This window comes from Vulpes vulpes, chromosome 16, assembly GCF_048418805.1.
Source record: "Vulpes vulpes isolate BD-2025 chromosome 16, VulVul3, whole genome shotgun sequence".
NCBI lineage: Eukaryota > Metazoa > Chordata > Mammalia > Carnivora > Canidae > Vulpes > Vulpes vulpes.
In genome coordinates, this window is record NC_132795.1 from 37,389,544 (window position 1) to 37,405,127 (window position 15,584).

Consider the following 15,584-nt stretch of genomic DNA (forward strand, 5'->3'; position numbering starts at 1 on the left):
ATGTTAAATACCAGTTTGGCTTTTTTGTTTTGTTTTTTAACAAAGTTGGTCTGAATTCAAGATGTTGCATGGATAATTCATAATTCATATATTTTTAATGTAGAAAGAACATCACTAAGTTTTGGGGTAGGTGTAGGCTTCCATCCTACGTGTGTACTAAATTACAGTATATGTATGAACTATACAACTTTGAATCATTTTATAGCTTTACCTCATTTGTTTCCCCTTTCTGTAACTCATTCCTCTTCTATCCCTTCTTTACATTATTGCCAGAAATGATTTTTCCAAAAGTGCAGCTTTGATCATTCATTTTCCCATCTTTGTAAAATAAAATAATTTTCATTTATCATTACTTACTGAATGCAGAGTTCCATTGTCAAGACTCCATTAGGTCTATGCTTTATTTCCATTAGACATCATATATCCTATTTTCCCACCAAACTAAAATCCGTAGTCTACCCAAGTATTCCCAACCTTTTGCTTATTTCATTCTCCTGCCTTCATCTATGTAGTCCAAATACCACTTTTTAACCTTGTTTTAAATCCTTAATCGTGAGTGATTTCTTTTTTCATTGAACTTGTAGCTATTTTTTGTGTCCTTTTCTCTTAAAGCACTCTATGTGTATTACAGTTGGACACATACATGACTCAGTTCCCTTCATTTGTAAACTTCTTGAGAGTCCTTTTGGGCCATGTTTTGTTCTATTTTGAATCCTTTGCATTGCAACACAAAGTGGTTTGTTCAAGGACAGGATAAAGGGCTGGCACCAGAATATGAGTTAATTGTGTCACTAAACACAGTGATTCAGTTGACACTTTTTATACAACAAGCATTTGTTAGAGAAGGAAGTGTGTTGACTTACTGGCCCAAGCACCTTAGCAGACTGGCACTTTAAGCAGCATTTTAATAACCAAGAAGGAGGTTCCTGATAAATGCCTAATAAATGAGTCCTAGATATTTGTTCCTGGCAGTTATATAATAAAAGTAAATACATATTTTTCTTTTTTCAAAATTTACCATTGGTGCTTTAGCCTAGAGTGAATGAGTATTATACTAAACATTAAGGAATGACAGATTTGTCATTCAATCCAAAGGGAGGGGTGGAATTTGTAAGAAAATTTGGGGAGCAATATTCTGACTCCATTCCATCAAGTTCAAATCTTTAAAAAAAAAAAAAAAGTTCTTGTTGATATTTCAGAGAAGGAAACCGTGCATTAACCTCCTAGTGACCAGTAAAATCATATTAGACCATAGGATAGAATTCAATTCTTAAAAATATATTTAAGACTTAAACAGGAAATTCTCTAATTCCTATGTTATTGCTATAGGTATATTAAATATAACCAGTGTATTTTAATGCATGGTGCTTGCATTATTTTGTAGGATTTTTAGACAGCTGTCAAGAATTTAACCAGAATTTATATAAAGGAAGAAAAGGGAAGGAAAACCCAGTAGCTTTTTTTTTCTTCTTCTCTTTCTTTCTTTCTTTTCTTTCTTTTCTTTCCTTTCTTTTCTTCTTTCTTTTCTTTTCTTTCTTTCTTTCTTTCTTTCTTTCTTTCTTTCTTTCTTTCTTTCTTTCTTCTTTCTTTCTTTCTTTCTTTCTTTCTTTCTTTCTTTCTTTCTTTCTTTCAATCTGGTAGGCCATGAATAGGGCATTACAGTAATGACAGATGATTTAACTTACTGTTATAAATTGTTTAAAAGAGTTTGAATTGTGGCTCTAGATATATGAAGTGAAAACTTAAATTGTATGTAACCATAAAAGATGAAGATACTGTAACATATTACAAAGTTACGATAAGCTTCATGAAGAAACAAAGGAAGGTAACTTAGAAAAAGCCAGCCTTTTCCAGTGGAAGTATGTTGGATTGCTTATAGCCAGTCCAAAAATAATTCAGGAGGATGGCTGCAAGGTTTGAAACCAGTGTATACCCAACATTTATTTACATTTGTCATTTGTTTTAGGGTTTTCTAGTGGGAGATAAGGCATTTCTTGGGCTTATTTTTAATTTGGGGGAATTTTGTTTTTATTTTATTTGACCTTTAAAATTTGATAGATAGTAACCATACACACAGTTCAAAAATTAAAAAACATAAAATCATAAAAGGACAGGGAAAAGTTTTAAGATCATCTTTACCCTATTTTATATCTGCCTTGTTCTTACCTCACAATAGGCAACCATTTTAATTAGTTTGTGGGTCTTTCCATAAGTTTATTATGTAAATACAAAATACTTACTCCAGTATGCTCCAGTTCTAAACATAAATGAATATACATAATAGACTCATACCTACTGTTCTGAATACTGTTTTTTTCCACTTCATATAATATGGAGATTCTTTCATATTAATGCATACAGCTTTTTCATTCCTTTTTGATAGGGGAGTCCAAGGTGCTCACCAAGATCTATAGGTTTCAAAAAAAATTTTTTTTAATTTAAGAAATTTGTGTAGCTTCCCCTCAGTTTCAGATTTGATATTAAACTATGTATTTTTGTATTTTCCTTTAATAAACCCAAGAATTAAGTTTGTCAATTGACTCTCCATCTGGGGCAATGTAGATAGATTTCAGTCTGTGCAACCTTTCTTTTTTTTTTTTTTTTAACTGTAGTAAAATACACAAAAAATTCATCCTCTGCATTTTTAAGTGTACAGTTCAGTGGTATTAAATACATTCATAATAGTGTATTGCCATCCACTACCATCCATCTCCATAACTCTTTTCATCTTGTAACTGGAACTCTGTACTCCTTACACAGTAACTCCTCATTCCCCACTCCTCCCAGCTTCTGGCAACCACCATTCTATTTTCTATCACTAGGATTTTGACACCCTAAGTATCTCATTTAAGTATTTGTCTTTTTTTGACTGGCTTTTTTCAATTAGTATGATGTCATCACGATTCATTCTTATCATAGCATATTGGAGAATTTCCTTTTTAAGAAGAATATTCCATTGTGGTGTGTGTATGTATGTATGTGTATCTCATGTTTTCCTTACCCATTCATCCATTGGTAGACACTTGGGTTGATTCGACATTTTAGCTATTGTGAATAATGCTGCTATGAAGGTGTGTACTGATATCTTTTCAAGACCTTGCTTTCAGTTCTTTTGAGTATATACCAAGAAGTAGAATTACTGAATCTTATGGTCATTTTTTATTTTTTGAGGAACAACCACTGTGGTGTTTTCCGCTGTGGCTATACCATTTACATTCCCACCATCAGTGAACAAGGTTCTAATTTCTCCACATCTTCACGAATACTTTTTGTTTGTTTTTGTTTTTTTGTTTCTGTTTTTGTTGATAGTAGCCATTTTAATAAGTAGGAGATGGGTCACGTTGTAGTTTTGATTTGCATTTCCCTTATGATTAGTGATGTTGAGCATCTTTTTCACGTGCATTATTGGCCATTTGTATATATCATTTGGAGAAGTGTCTATTCAAACCCTTTGCACGTTTTTTGAACCGAGGTATTTGGGTTTTTTCTTTCTTTTTCTGCTGTTGTTGAATTCTCTATCTGCATTTCTGTGATGAGAAGCATTGATCAGAGCACAGATCCCTGATATTTTGAGGATAGGGTCCTTTTTGCCCACGGTGACCTTCTGCAAGCTGCTCCAGGAACACGGGCACAGCTGTCTACCACATGGCTAGGGGTGTGGGATGGGTAGTTGCTACTATGCTAAGAGCTGAAATTGACCAAAATTAACCACAGTGTGCTCTCCAAATCTTACCTCTGGAAGTCGCAAGCCTTCAGTAGACTCCAGAGTTCCAAAAACGTTGCATCAAGCAGATTCTGCCAATGCAGTTCTGGTCTAGGTGGATAGACAGTTTCCCTGGTACTTACTACTATGCTATTTTTCTAGAATCTCTGTGCAATCCTTTGTTAAATGATTAGTGGAAAGTTTCACAGAAAACAGCTGGAGCAGACTGTTTAAAACTCCTTAGACTGCTGATTTTTAAACTGTTTTTGGTTAAACAACACATTTCACAAATGAAATCTGATATGGATTCCCAGCATATAAAACAGATAGAAACAGCCCTGGCCTGACATTCCCACCCTCAGCATTACCCATCAGCCCCACTCCCACTCAGAAAAAGCCCTTGTTTGGGTGAAGTAAGGGTTACATGAACAGGTCAGCATTTCCCAAGATTAGTGCTAAGCAGTGAATATTAATAATGATGAATGAGGTCAGTAGATATTGAATATAAAAAAGTTCCATAATCAAATTACTTTTGGAAGCCCTGCGTTAAAGTTAAACCTTTCCTTTTATTGCCAGTTTTAAAATAAATTCATGTGAATTATAACTCCCCAAAGAGGAACATAATATATACAACATGTGGCAAACTTACCCGAACATTATTTTTTTAAAGAACACTAGTTTGAGAAACTCATTCCTTTATTCTCCAACAGAATTTGAGATAAAGAAAAATTGGAATGAAAAATAGAATTAAAATTCCTTATGTATAATACTCTCCCTTTTATACTGTATTACCTCCTAGGTTTGAGACTTATTCTGCAAAGTGTGATATATGTATGTATGTCATATATACATATGAAACATATATATGTATGTTACCTATATACCTATATATGCTACCTAACGAAAATTGGTTACTGGTTTTATTGCATATTGCACTCTCAGCAGTATGCGCAGTACTTACAGGAAAATAGAAATGTAATTTATGATCTCAGAGTATAAGGAAATTATAAACTAATTGGAATATAACACTTTTGCCCATCCAGCAAATAACATTCAGCTATACTAGTTGTTGATGATAATGAGGAGGAACACAGACATGTTCCTTTCCGTTGAAGTTTAAGTGTACTGATGATATACATTAAATATTAGGAAGCAGTACAAGAGAAGAATGGATGTGTGGTCACTTGAAACTAAAATTAATGTCAAGGACATTACTGGGAAAATTATTTAAATTTTATATTTTTTAGCATACAACTGCATAAGAAATTGAGTTGTTTTCTAAATTGTTCTTGAAATATATATACTACATTTTCTGGTACCTATACTGAAAATGACAAAAGTTTGAATTCCAAAGTTACCTTGTCAGCTTCCTAGGCCTTCACAAATTGAAGTATCATTTAAAATGAATTTTATTAAATTCCTTGGTATTGATGGCTCTGCACACTGACCATATGTTTTTCCCTCATATCTTACTAAGTATTGCAGGAAATCTTCCAAAGATTAAAAAAAAGAAAAGGATACAAACTTGTGGAATCTCCATATTTGGGGATTTTTTCTTTGCCTTGTATTTAAGGATTGTGTTTATGTTAATTGGATAATCTCTGCTATTTAAACCCACACGGGTTTGAGATTTTATACTTTTTAATTACAGTTGATGGAAATACCTGGGCACAAGTGATTGCTTTATACCCAACTCTAGTAGAATGTATCACCTGCTCATCTGCAGAAGTCTGCTCTGCACTTAAAGAGGCACTAGTTCCTTTTAAGGATTTCATGCAACCACCAGCATCCAAAGTTCAGAATGGAGAATCTTGACCAGCTACAATAATTTTAAAGAAGAAAAATATCTAAAGAATATTTGATCCTCACTGAGTCTTCTATGAGAAGGACATTTCTTACTACAAATAATTCTTGGCAGCTGTTGTTGGCCTCCTTTAAATTGTACTTACCCGAGTTCAGTAATTCATATTACAAATTAACATGTCAACAAAGGCTCCTGAATGAGTAGCAGTGGAAGCCTTTAGTAAGTTAAACTTAATACTAAACCATACCTGCTACTTATCTTCAATTGGTGATTTAAAAGTGAACTTATGTACAGTTTGTGGTGTATGTGTTAACGATGTACTTTTTAAAAAGAAAGAAAAGATATTTCATTCAGTCAGATTTATTAGGCTGGTGTTTTTGCACCCTTTTTCAAGTACAAAGTTGTACTAAAATTTTATGCAAGATGGTACTGTAACATTCCATATTATCTATAACCAGCCTTTGTAAACAAAGGGAACTGATTGATAAACTTGTGTGTATAATAAATGGTACAGTTCTGTATAAAATAGTTGCATTTATTATTTAAATTTTTAAAATGTTGATAATGTTAAATGCTTGAAGCTGTATTTATTATTAATACAAAATTGTTTGCTTACATTTTTACTTATAATTTGCCTTCTTAAGCGGCAGGTATGCTCACCATATGATCATGCAGTTATCTCAGTGCTTATTTTAAATGTATTTACTGGTGATTATTAAACATTTGACCAGAAAGCTCATGTGAACACAGCAGCAAATAGTTGATGATTTGCTGGTTTTGCAACTTTGAAGTATAGGTTATTAACTTAATACATTGGGATATATTGTAGCGCTCTGACTCCATCATACCTCATTTCTTTAAATATCTTTCCCAGCTTTCACATAAGTCTGTCTGTTTTTATATTTGCTGTCTGAATTTTAAAGACTTTTCATATTATATTTCTACTGATTTTTTTTTTCCTCACTAAAGCCTTTATCACTGGTCTTTGAATTATGACCCAGGCAAGATAATTCCAGATTTCCTAAATTTTGCCTGTGAAATTTTGTTCATTTCAGTGCTTCACTTTGTAACATCTTCTCAAGAAGAAAAGTAACTCTGCTAACCCATAAATATAAAATGTGTGTGTATTCTAAAACAATGGGAAGTGTATTTTTGGAGATAGTGAAGCATTTAGAAGTACAGTAAACTTTCTGTCATGGAGTAAATTGCTAATTTCGTTTCACTTTCCTATCCTAGTGAAGAAGAAAAATGCTCTTGAGTACATTAACTTGTTTCTTAAAAAACTAACCTAGCTCACTGTAATTTTTATTTAATGGCTTATAGCATTGTCATATTTTTCTTAAATTTTCATAAATGTGTGAAGATGCAAAGATGTTTAAAACAATGATTAAGAAATCATAATGATTTCAGTATTATGTTAGTGTGCTGGAAGGCCTTTGATTTTAATAGAGTTTATACATTTCAGCCTCTCCAGAATAATTATACAACTAGAAGAAGATACTAGAATTGAGTAATAGATGAAATACAATTTTGAGGGTACTGTGATTTGTGTAATTATTTGATTTGTACTATTCTCTGTAAACATGATAAGGTCTTTTTTGAAGGGATATCATTTTTATTTACATGAATTAATGAATTTCTATTTTATAATTTCACCTAAAATTGAGGTAAAATATGCCATTTCCTAGATTCTATCTTCAGCATTTTCCTTGAAGTTGTAAAAAAAAAAAAAAAATCATTCAAGCTGTGTATTCAGTTTATTTCCTATATTTGGATATGTTAAATTGGGGATTAGAAAAATACGTATATCACTGATAGGAGTACCAAAACAGAATAATGAAGGTAGTGTGCCTGTTTAGTAATATGTTAAAATACTGCCATGAATTTCCATGAAGTGGAAATGTTTATTCTTGAGAAATAATAGATCAGTTCCAATCATAAAAATTATTCTCCAGGGAAAGTTAAACATGAGTCAGAGGTATACAGCGTACATTTATATAAATTGAGTAGCTTTAGCTAATATCATATTAGCTTTCAATACCAGGACCATTCCCTACAGATCAAATCATAAATGTGTTAATACTGTATAATACGGTAAGAGTGCTAGTCTTAGTGACAAGCAAAGTTCACTCCCCTCTTAGTGATCTAGCTTGACAGGTTTTTCCTCCCAGAATATCTCCCACCACCCCTGGAGTCACTACCAGCAGTTTACTCCCTTGAGTCAAACATTCCTCTTGGAATTTTCTAAAATACCCTGATCCCTGGGGAGGTTAACTCCGTGCCTTTGTTTTGTTAGTATGAATTGGGTTCTCTAGTGACTAGGAGAACTGGCCTATGTAAGATTACTAGATCCTAGGAGATTAAAAAAGGAAGTTCTCAAGGCTAAGATTACTTACAGCATGACAGACACGATGACTAAGTCCTTGAAACATTAGTAATAGTGTTCTGTGAAATGCATATTATAAATACAATGTGTTATAAGCCTCACATGATCATTTTTTGTCACTCACAGTGCCTATCTTATATAGATTACAAGAGATATATTGCAACATTGGATTATATATAGTCCTTTTCTGACTTTTTTCCATTTATAAAAGAAACAACCTGATTTTCAACTTGAATAGCTTACTTTTTATTTTCCTATAATGCTACTACTGCCAAAAAGGAAAAAAAAAAAAAAAAAGAAGTGATTTGTAGTGTCTCATTTAGTATTTCTTTATAACTAGTGTTAAAGTTTTGTTAGTTTTACTGTATATGTTTGTGAGTAATATTTATTAGGAGGTTGTAGGAGTAAAAAGGAAATGCATAAAAGTCTGGCTCAGAGAAAACCACTTTTCATTTGCTTTCATTTTTAATTTTATTAACAGCTATATATATATATATATTTTTTTTTTTTAAGTTTTTATTTTAAGTTTTTATTTTTTTTAGAGTGAGAGCATGTGAAGGGTGGTTGGGGAGTGGGAAGGGGCAGAGGCAGAAAAAGAGAATCTTAAGCAGGTTCTGTGTCCAGCAAGGAGCCTGACTCAGGGCTCAATCTCATGACCCTGGAATCATGACCCAAGCTGAAATCAAGAGACGCTTGATTTGAATTTCCACGACTGAGCTACACAGGCACCCCAGCTATGTTGCTTATTGCCTGTTTTTCCGCTGTAGAAGTATTAATTCAACTCTTGCTGTATTCTTAAGTTAGACTTAGCACCAGAAGGAAGAGATGAACAATTTACACGTATATTTATTCTGAAGAATAACATTTAAATTAACAAGCCAATAACAAGGTTGTCTTTTCTCACTGTAACCTTAGAGTATTTTACTTGTTATAGTTTGGTACCACTAGTCTCAGGTAACCATAAAACCAAAGGGTCAGCTGAGAAACTGAGGGTATGGGGTGCCTGGCTGGCGCAGTCAGTAGAGCATGTGACTCTTGATCTCGGGGCTGAGTTCAAGCCACATGTTAGGTGTAGAGATTACTTTAAAAAAAAAAAAAAAGAATAAAACAGTGTAGTACAGAAAACCACTCAAAAAGTATTAATGAGATTGTCTTTTTTTATTTTATTTTATTTTATTTATTTATTCGTGAGAGACAGGCAGTGACATAGGCAGAGGGAGAAGCAGTCTCCCTGCAGGGAGCCTGATGGAGGACTCGATCCCAGGACCCCAAGGCAGACACTCAACCACTGAGCCACTCAGGTGCCCCAAGGTTGTCTTTATTACACTCATGTTACTGAGAAAGTTTATTAAATAATGATCCAATATAATACAGTCTTTCCAAACGTAGAATAATTCAGATGGGCAGCCAAATCCTCAGGAGACTGCTATAGGTGAAGTCTGTGTCCTCAGGAAGAGTACTTTCTTCCAGGAACCCACCTACCTGTGATTGCTATATAATTTAATATTGGAGATTTAGAAGCCACAGAATTAATGTCCAGGCCAAGAATATTGTGAATTACTGTTTTGTTTTGCTCTTTTAAATCAAAAACCACCACAATGTGAACAAAAATAGTCTCATGAAAGAATTGCCAGCAGGCTAATGTGTCCTTCAGATTTCTACAGACTAGGTTTGGCCTCATGACAGATATGCTAATCTTGTACTAACTACCACATTTTACGATGCTAGTATGTTAGAGTGGATTTGGGCTTTTTAAATTACTATTAATCAGAGTAGGCGTTTATCACACGGTGTGTTACTGACTTTTGTTTTATGGGAAAACGGTTTTTAATACTGCAAAATCAACTGAATTAAATTTTTTGTATCTGGCAAGTAGAGTAGTGCTTTCAATTTGAAAAGTTTTTATAGACTGAGAAAGGAGGTTATAATGTCCTTGTACCTTGATTTATTTAAAAACTCAGAGCCGTTTGGTAAATACCAATTTCTTATAAATCTAGTAATTAACTTTGAATGCAGTAGCAGTATTAGCTCTAAGGATTTTTTATTTATCCATTTAGAGAGAGAGAGAGAAAGAGAGCACGTTACATGCAAGTGGTGGTGTGGGGGGGAAGGAGAGAATCTCAAGGAGGCTCTTTGCTCAGGGTGGAGCCTGCATGGGGTTCGACCCCACAACCTCGAGACCACAACCAGAACTGAAGTCAAGACTAAGTTGCCTAACCCACTGAGCCATGCAGATACTCATCCTGGCTGTCTTTATAGGAGCTCACAATAAGTCCTCTTGTGAATATAAACACTTAGGAATCTTGACTTGTGAGGCAGTGAGGAGCAGAGGCTCTCCCTCTTCTCTAGGCATGTGTAAGGGGAGCCTGGCTGGCTGGCTCAGCCAGTAGAGTATGCAACTGTTGATCTTGGGGTCTTGGGTTTAAGCCCCATGTTGGGCATAGGGCACTGAGTTTACTTAAAGATAAAAAACAGTAACAAAACTCCACTAAGCCATGTGAAAGTTTCAAAGCCTCTATTATTATCTCTAAAGCAAAGATGACAAATGAGTTACTAATTCTTTGGAGAAAAATAACGCATGGTGTGAATTTAGATTTGATTTCATGATGATGTTAACTATTCAAGTTGTTTGATAAATATATTACTCCACCTTGAGTACTTTGACTATATATTTTTCTCCTTTTCTCTCCTGCATTTCTTTTTCACCTTCTCTCCTTTAAAAAAAAAAAAATCTGTTTACCTTAATCGTCTTATTTTATACTTTCCCCTAGTTTTTCTCATTTTCATTCCTCTTTTATTTTTCTGCCTCTTCTGTTCCAGCTCTTCCTTTAATTTCACCTATGCTTTGTTCAAAAGAAGCAGAGCGATTACTGGTAGGATCACTGCCAACCGCCTTTTTATTAAATGAGATTCTGGAAATACCTTCTGCATTGGCCACTGTTGCTTTTTTTGCAAAGGTGAAGTCCCCCTGCCATTTCAAAATAGCTGAACAAGTTCAAGTAATGACTGTAGCTTCTACTATCTTTCTGAAACCACAGGATTCAGCAGCCAGGATGTTCACAAATGGGCTTGCTATAAATACGATGAATTCAGCAGCTAAACTTGGAACAATCCTCTTTTCTGTTATATGGATAGAGATTTATACCACTTTTCTGAAAGAGAGTCTTTAAAATCTGTTTAAATGAGATTTAAAAAACTTAATCTTTTTTGGAGGGGGCTTTTTCTTTGTTCTTGAAGGCAAATACTTTGAACTGTTAGCTTTATGTTATGTAAGTATTATTGATTTACAATATACTGCCTACCTTCAGAAAGATTTGAGCCAGCATGTTGCCCAAATATTTCTGCTGTTTCTAATTTTCTGTTGCAAAACAGTATTCCTTGGAGAAGAGCTAGTGTTAACCATACTCATCTCTGGTCTTCCTAGAGTGTATTTGGTATCCCTGTGCCTAGTATTACAGTGACACAGAGGTCAGTTAAAATGTTCATAATCACACTGTAGGATTCAAGCTAGCCCCTTGGATAAGAAAAAATTTTACCTTTGAATTCTGAGGCCATTTTCAGTTGCTGCAAATGTAGTTACATTAAGTTTTATTTTGAAATAACATTCAACAAGGAGTGCAACCAGGGAAGATCTGCTAAACTGAGCCATTATTTGGGTAACTACTGCAGTATAATAACAACTCCTCCTTTCTATGAAGTTTTACTAGATGGGAGAAAAATTCCAAAGCTATAATATTGCACTCTTACTCTTTTTATCTAGAAAAATAAAATATTAGGCTTCAGACCCAACTGTGCAAATTGCATTTGCTTTCCAGTTTTTACTACCTCTGTGTCATGATTTTAACACATAACATACAAGTCCTGTCTTTTAGGCAGTTACCATATGGTGTTTATGTCAGATTGGATATATTTATCTAATTTTGTGAGATTCTTTTTTAGCTCCCAACACAGTTCTTGAAAGTAATACTGCTGTTGTTATACTTTCTCCTTACAATTTTTATGTTGTTGAGATATATCAGTTATATATTATAATCATGAAAGTCTCTTGGCCTCAAACCCAAGTTTTCTTTGTGGCCCAGGATACATTTTTCACAGAAACTGCATGGTTATAGCTGTGATTACATAGATTTTTAATTTGCTTTACAGCTACTACTCAGCACGATTCTAAGTTTTTAATTATTTTCCAGCACTGTTTTCTCATTGTACCTTAAAATTAGAACTACTTTGACAATTTACTTTCAGATCGATAAATGATTCATTTTCCTCTTCAGTACACTTTGTGTTTGCTTTCTCATCCCCATTAGGTTCAACACATTAGAGACACTCCACGTAATTGGCTCTGGATAAAGACTCCATGCATAATGATTCAAATATGTTTAGGATGGCTTATATATACATGGTCAATTTGGAAAAACTTTCTAAAAATAGAATAATGGAGATGTGTTTTGAGAGTTTTGTTGAAATTGTCAATATGTAAAATAAAAATTAGAAGAATATATAGTCAGAAGAACATTAGGAGGTGTTTCTCAGCTGTTTGTAAAGAAAGTAGATTTAGAACTTTGTGTAAAAATTCTAGGTCAAGTAAAAAATCCTCGCGGATAGACCCTTTTAATCATTTATTTTGTATTATAATAATTCCTATTTATTTTGAATTTAGTAAGGCTAATATTGAGATGACCTATCTATAGCAATGTCATACAACCCCTCTGCTTCTCAAAGAAAAAGTTTGTTTTAAAATTTCATTTTCGAGAACCTGAGTTGTGTAGTAAGTGTATGGTACTGAAAAGTCTTTGTAGTATTTATTATAGCAATTAGGTATAGTTATAATAAATTTTCTAATTTCTCACTTTAATCATTTCTGGAGTACCTGGTACTGGCTTTACCTATATCATTCCTTTTAATCCTCACAGCAGGCCTACGAAGAAAGTTTTATGCATTATATTCATTTTACAGAGGAAGAAGTCCAGGTTTAAAGGCTGAAGTGACTCGCCTAGAGTCACACAGTTAGAAGCTGTGCATTAGCATGTCTTGCTTCGAAAGCTGTTTCCTTCCACGACATGCCAGTTTCACATCTTAAAAAATGTTCTCCATTACAATTCAAGAGTTAGTAAAATAAATCTAAACTACGTTTTGGACAGTTATTTTTTATGCACAGCCATTGGGACATAACAAAGAACTTGAAATACTGTGAAAAAAGATTTGTCTAAAGGCTGTGACCGCTAGAGCTGCGTTGTTTTTTTATTATTGGTCCAGGATGGTATCTTACTGATTTGCAGTTTGTTATGAGAGGTTATATCGTAAGCAGTAGCATAGCGATGAAGAGCCCAGAGTCTGGGATCAGATTTCCTCAGTTCAAATCCCAGCTGTGTGACCTGAGGCGAGTATATTAATGTATTTTGGTTTTCTCATCTGTCAATTGTACTTAACAGTAGAGTTTAACTGGTAAGAGTTATTAGGATTTAAAAAGTTGTTAAAAAGCACGGCCCGTCACCTAGGTTGGTGTTGCATAAATAAAATACAGTTTTGATACACAATATCCAAGAAATGAGCAGAAAACCTATGCCTTCTCACACACACACACACACACACCCCTTTTTTTTTTTTTGCCCTTTATTGGACAACCACTGTGTATTAATTAAAAACTGTGTGCTCATAACTGTCCTTTCTGTATGACAGAGTCACTGGAAGCTCTTAGGTGCTTATAGTTACTTGAGGAAACCACATAAAATAATACAAGACTGTATATAAAGTATTCGTGTCCTTGATATTTTAGTTACTATTTGTTAGCCATTCAGTTAGGCTGTGTCCTCATGGAATTTAGTTTTGAGGGAAATACAGATTTTTAACAAGTGTGCAAAGTACTGTGAAAGACCAGTGCAGAGATATCTGGGATCACAAAGTAGGGAACCTTGGCTTAGTCTTCTGTGGCTTTAGGGTATTCTTGCTGTTAGTATTCAGGAGGAAAATCAGTTTTTAAAAAATGAAAAGGCTTGATGACAGAGATAGGATTTTCAATGGGCCTTGATAGGTAAGTAGATTTTTGCATGGGTCTGAAAGATACTGGGGGCTATTTCAGGTAAAAACAATATAAGCAAAGCATACTGTGAACATGAGGTACATTTCAGTGTGTTGTGTGAAACAAGGTTGAGGGACTGAGGCCCCTTGGTGAAATTCTTTGAGAGCTAAGCAGACTAGATTTCAGGTGGCAGGAGCTTGGAGTGATTATTTTTGGGGGTAAATTATGAAACGAAAGAAGATAATTGCAGTTACAGCTGGATGGAGTTGAGGGAGTTTAGAGCAGGGGAAAGCTCAGATAGAAGCTGTTGCAGTTTTCCTGCCTTGTGGTCATGATGAAGGGCTGATAAGCTGAGGGCCGTCACACTGGGCAAAGATAAGAGTGTTTGAGGCTGGAGCGGAGATGGCTGATAAGAGCTGTGTCTGGGTGAGGAGTACCTTGGTGTCGGCGCTGTCGGCAACAGTTGGATTGTGGAAAGGAACTGGGTGCAGCTGAGGTACGTAGTGACTACGTTGGAAACTGTATTCTAATGTGTCCATGCTGTCGACCAGACCGCTGAAAACCTGTATATTGTGACAGATGCCCTGTGCTAGGAGTGCAGGATCACGTGGCCCCGCGCGCCAAGTGGAGGCCGATGCCAGGCACCCCCGTCACTGTCACTGCAGGGCCAGGTGGGCCGACTCCGAGCCACGCTGTTGGTCCCGTGTCTGCAGGCTTTCTGGTGAGCAGCACTGTGACGCACAAATTCCCGCTTTTGTCAGGGAAAGGGTTTCGCTGCAAGTGTGTTCTGTGCATGCACAAAAACAAATACCTAAAAAACACAAACGCACGCACAAAATAAATCCATAAAGTGGATTAACTGGAGGGATTTCACAGGGACATCCCAAACTACCTTTCCGCAGTTGCCTTAAAGCGCTTACAACAAGCCTTGGGCAGTCAGCTGTGTTTTGGTTTCTGAATTTGCATATCACACACCAATGTTCACTTACTTCGAATCGTGTCAGGCGGGGTTTGTGGTAATTTTGAAAACAACTTCTTCGTGAAATTGTGTACAGGACAGCAACGAAAGGACGGTGTCCAGTCAGTCACTTGGCAGTTTTATCAGAATCCTACCGAGGCTTCAAGCGGTAGAGACGCTCTTGCTCCTCCCGCGAGGAAGCCCCCGGGAGCGGCCCCCGCGCCGCCTTCCCGCCCGGGCGTCCGGCCGCCGCGCGCTGCCCCGCGGAGCCGACTGCGCACGCGCGCCCCGCCCCGCCCCCGCCCCCGCCCCGCGGGCCCCGCTGCAGGGCCGCCGGCCGAGTCCGGGTCCCGAACAGTTCCTAAGTCACAAGCACGGGCACGCTACTGGTTTCCCTGAGCCTCTCATTTACCCCGACGCTCTGCGTCACGCCGGGCCGATCTCGCTTCGCCTCCGCGAGGCGCGAAGTCACCTGCCTGCCCCAGCGGCCCCGGGAGTCTGCGCCGCAGGCGGGGCCGCGCCTCCCCGCCGGCTTCCCCCGCAGGAAGGACGGTGCGGCTCGGGGGCAGCCGCGGGGCGCGGAGGCGCCGGAAGCTCCGAGCCGGGGCCGCGGCGCGACGTGTCCACTTCGACGGCGCGGGGGGCCGCCATTTTCCTTGCGGGCAGACACCGGGAGAAGCCGGGGGCGCCGCCGGGCCCCGCGAAGCTCGGGGCGGG

General features: G+C 36.6%; 1 protein-coding gene across 3 annotated transcripts in view; it reads left to right on the plus strand.

Annotated features, from left to right (window-relative positions):
• MON2 (MON2 homolog, regulator of endosome-to-Golgi trafficking) overlaps positions 1-7,250 on the plus strand; it is a 103,881-nt gene extending 96,631 nt beyond the window's left edge. For all 3 annotated transcript variants that reach the window (XM_026001794.2, XM_026001796.2, XM_072743131.1), the window contains one exon: positions 5,355-7,250. In XM_026001794.2, the coding sequence (XP_025857579.1) occupies positions 5,355-5,518 (164 nt within the window). In that variant the 3' untranslated portion in view covers positions 5,519-7,250. The remainder of the gene's footprint in view (positions 1-5,354) is intronic.
• The last annotated feature ends 8,334 nt before the right edge of the window (positions 7,251-15,584 follow it).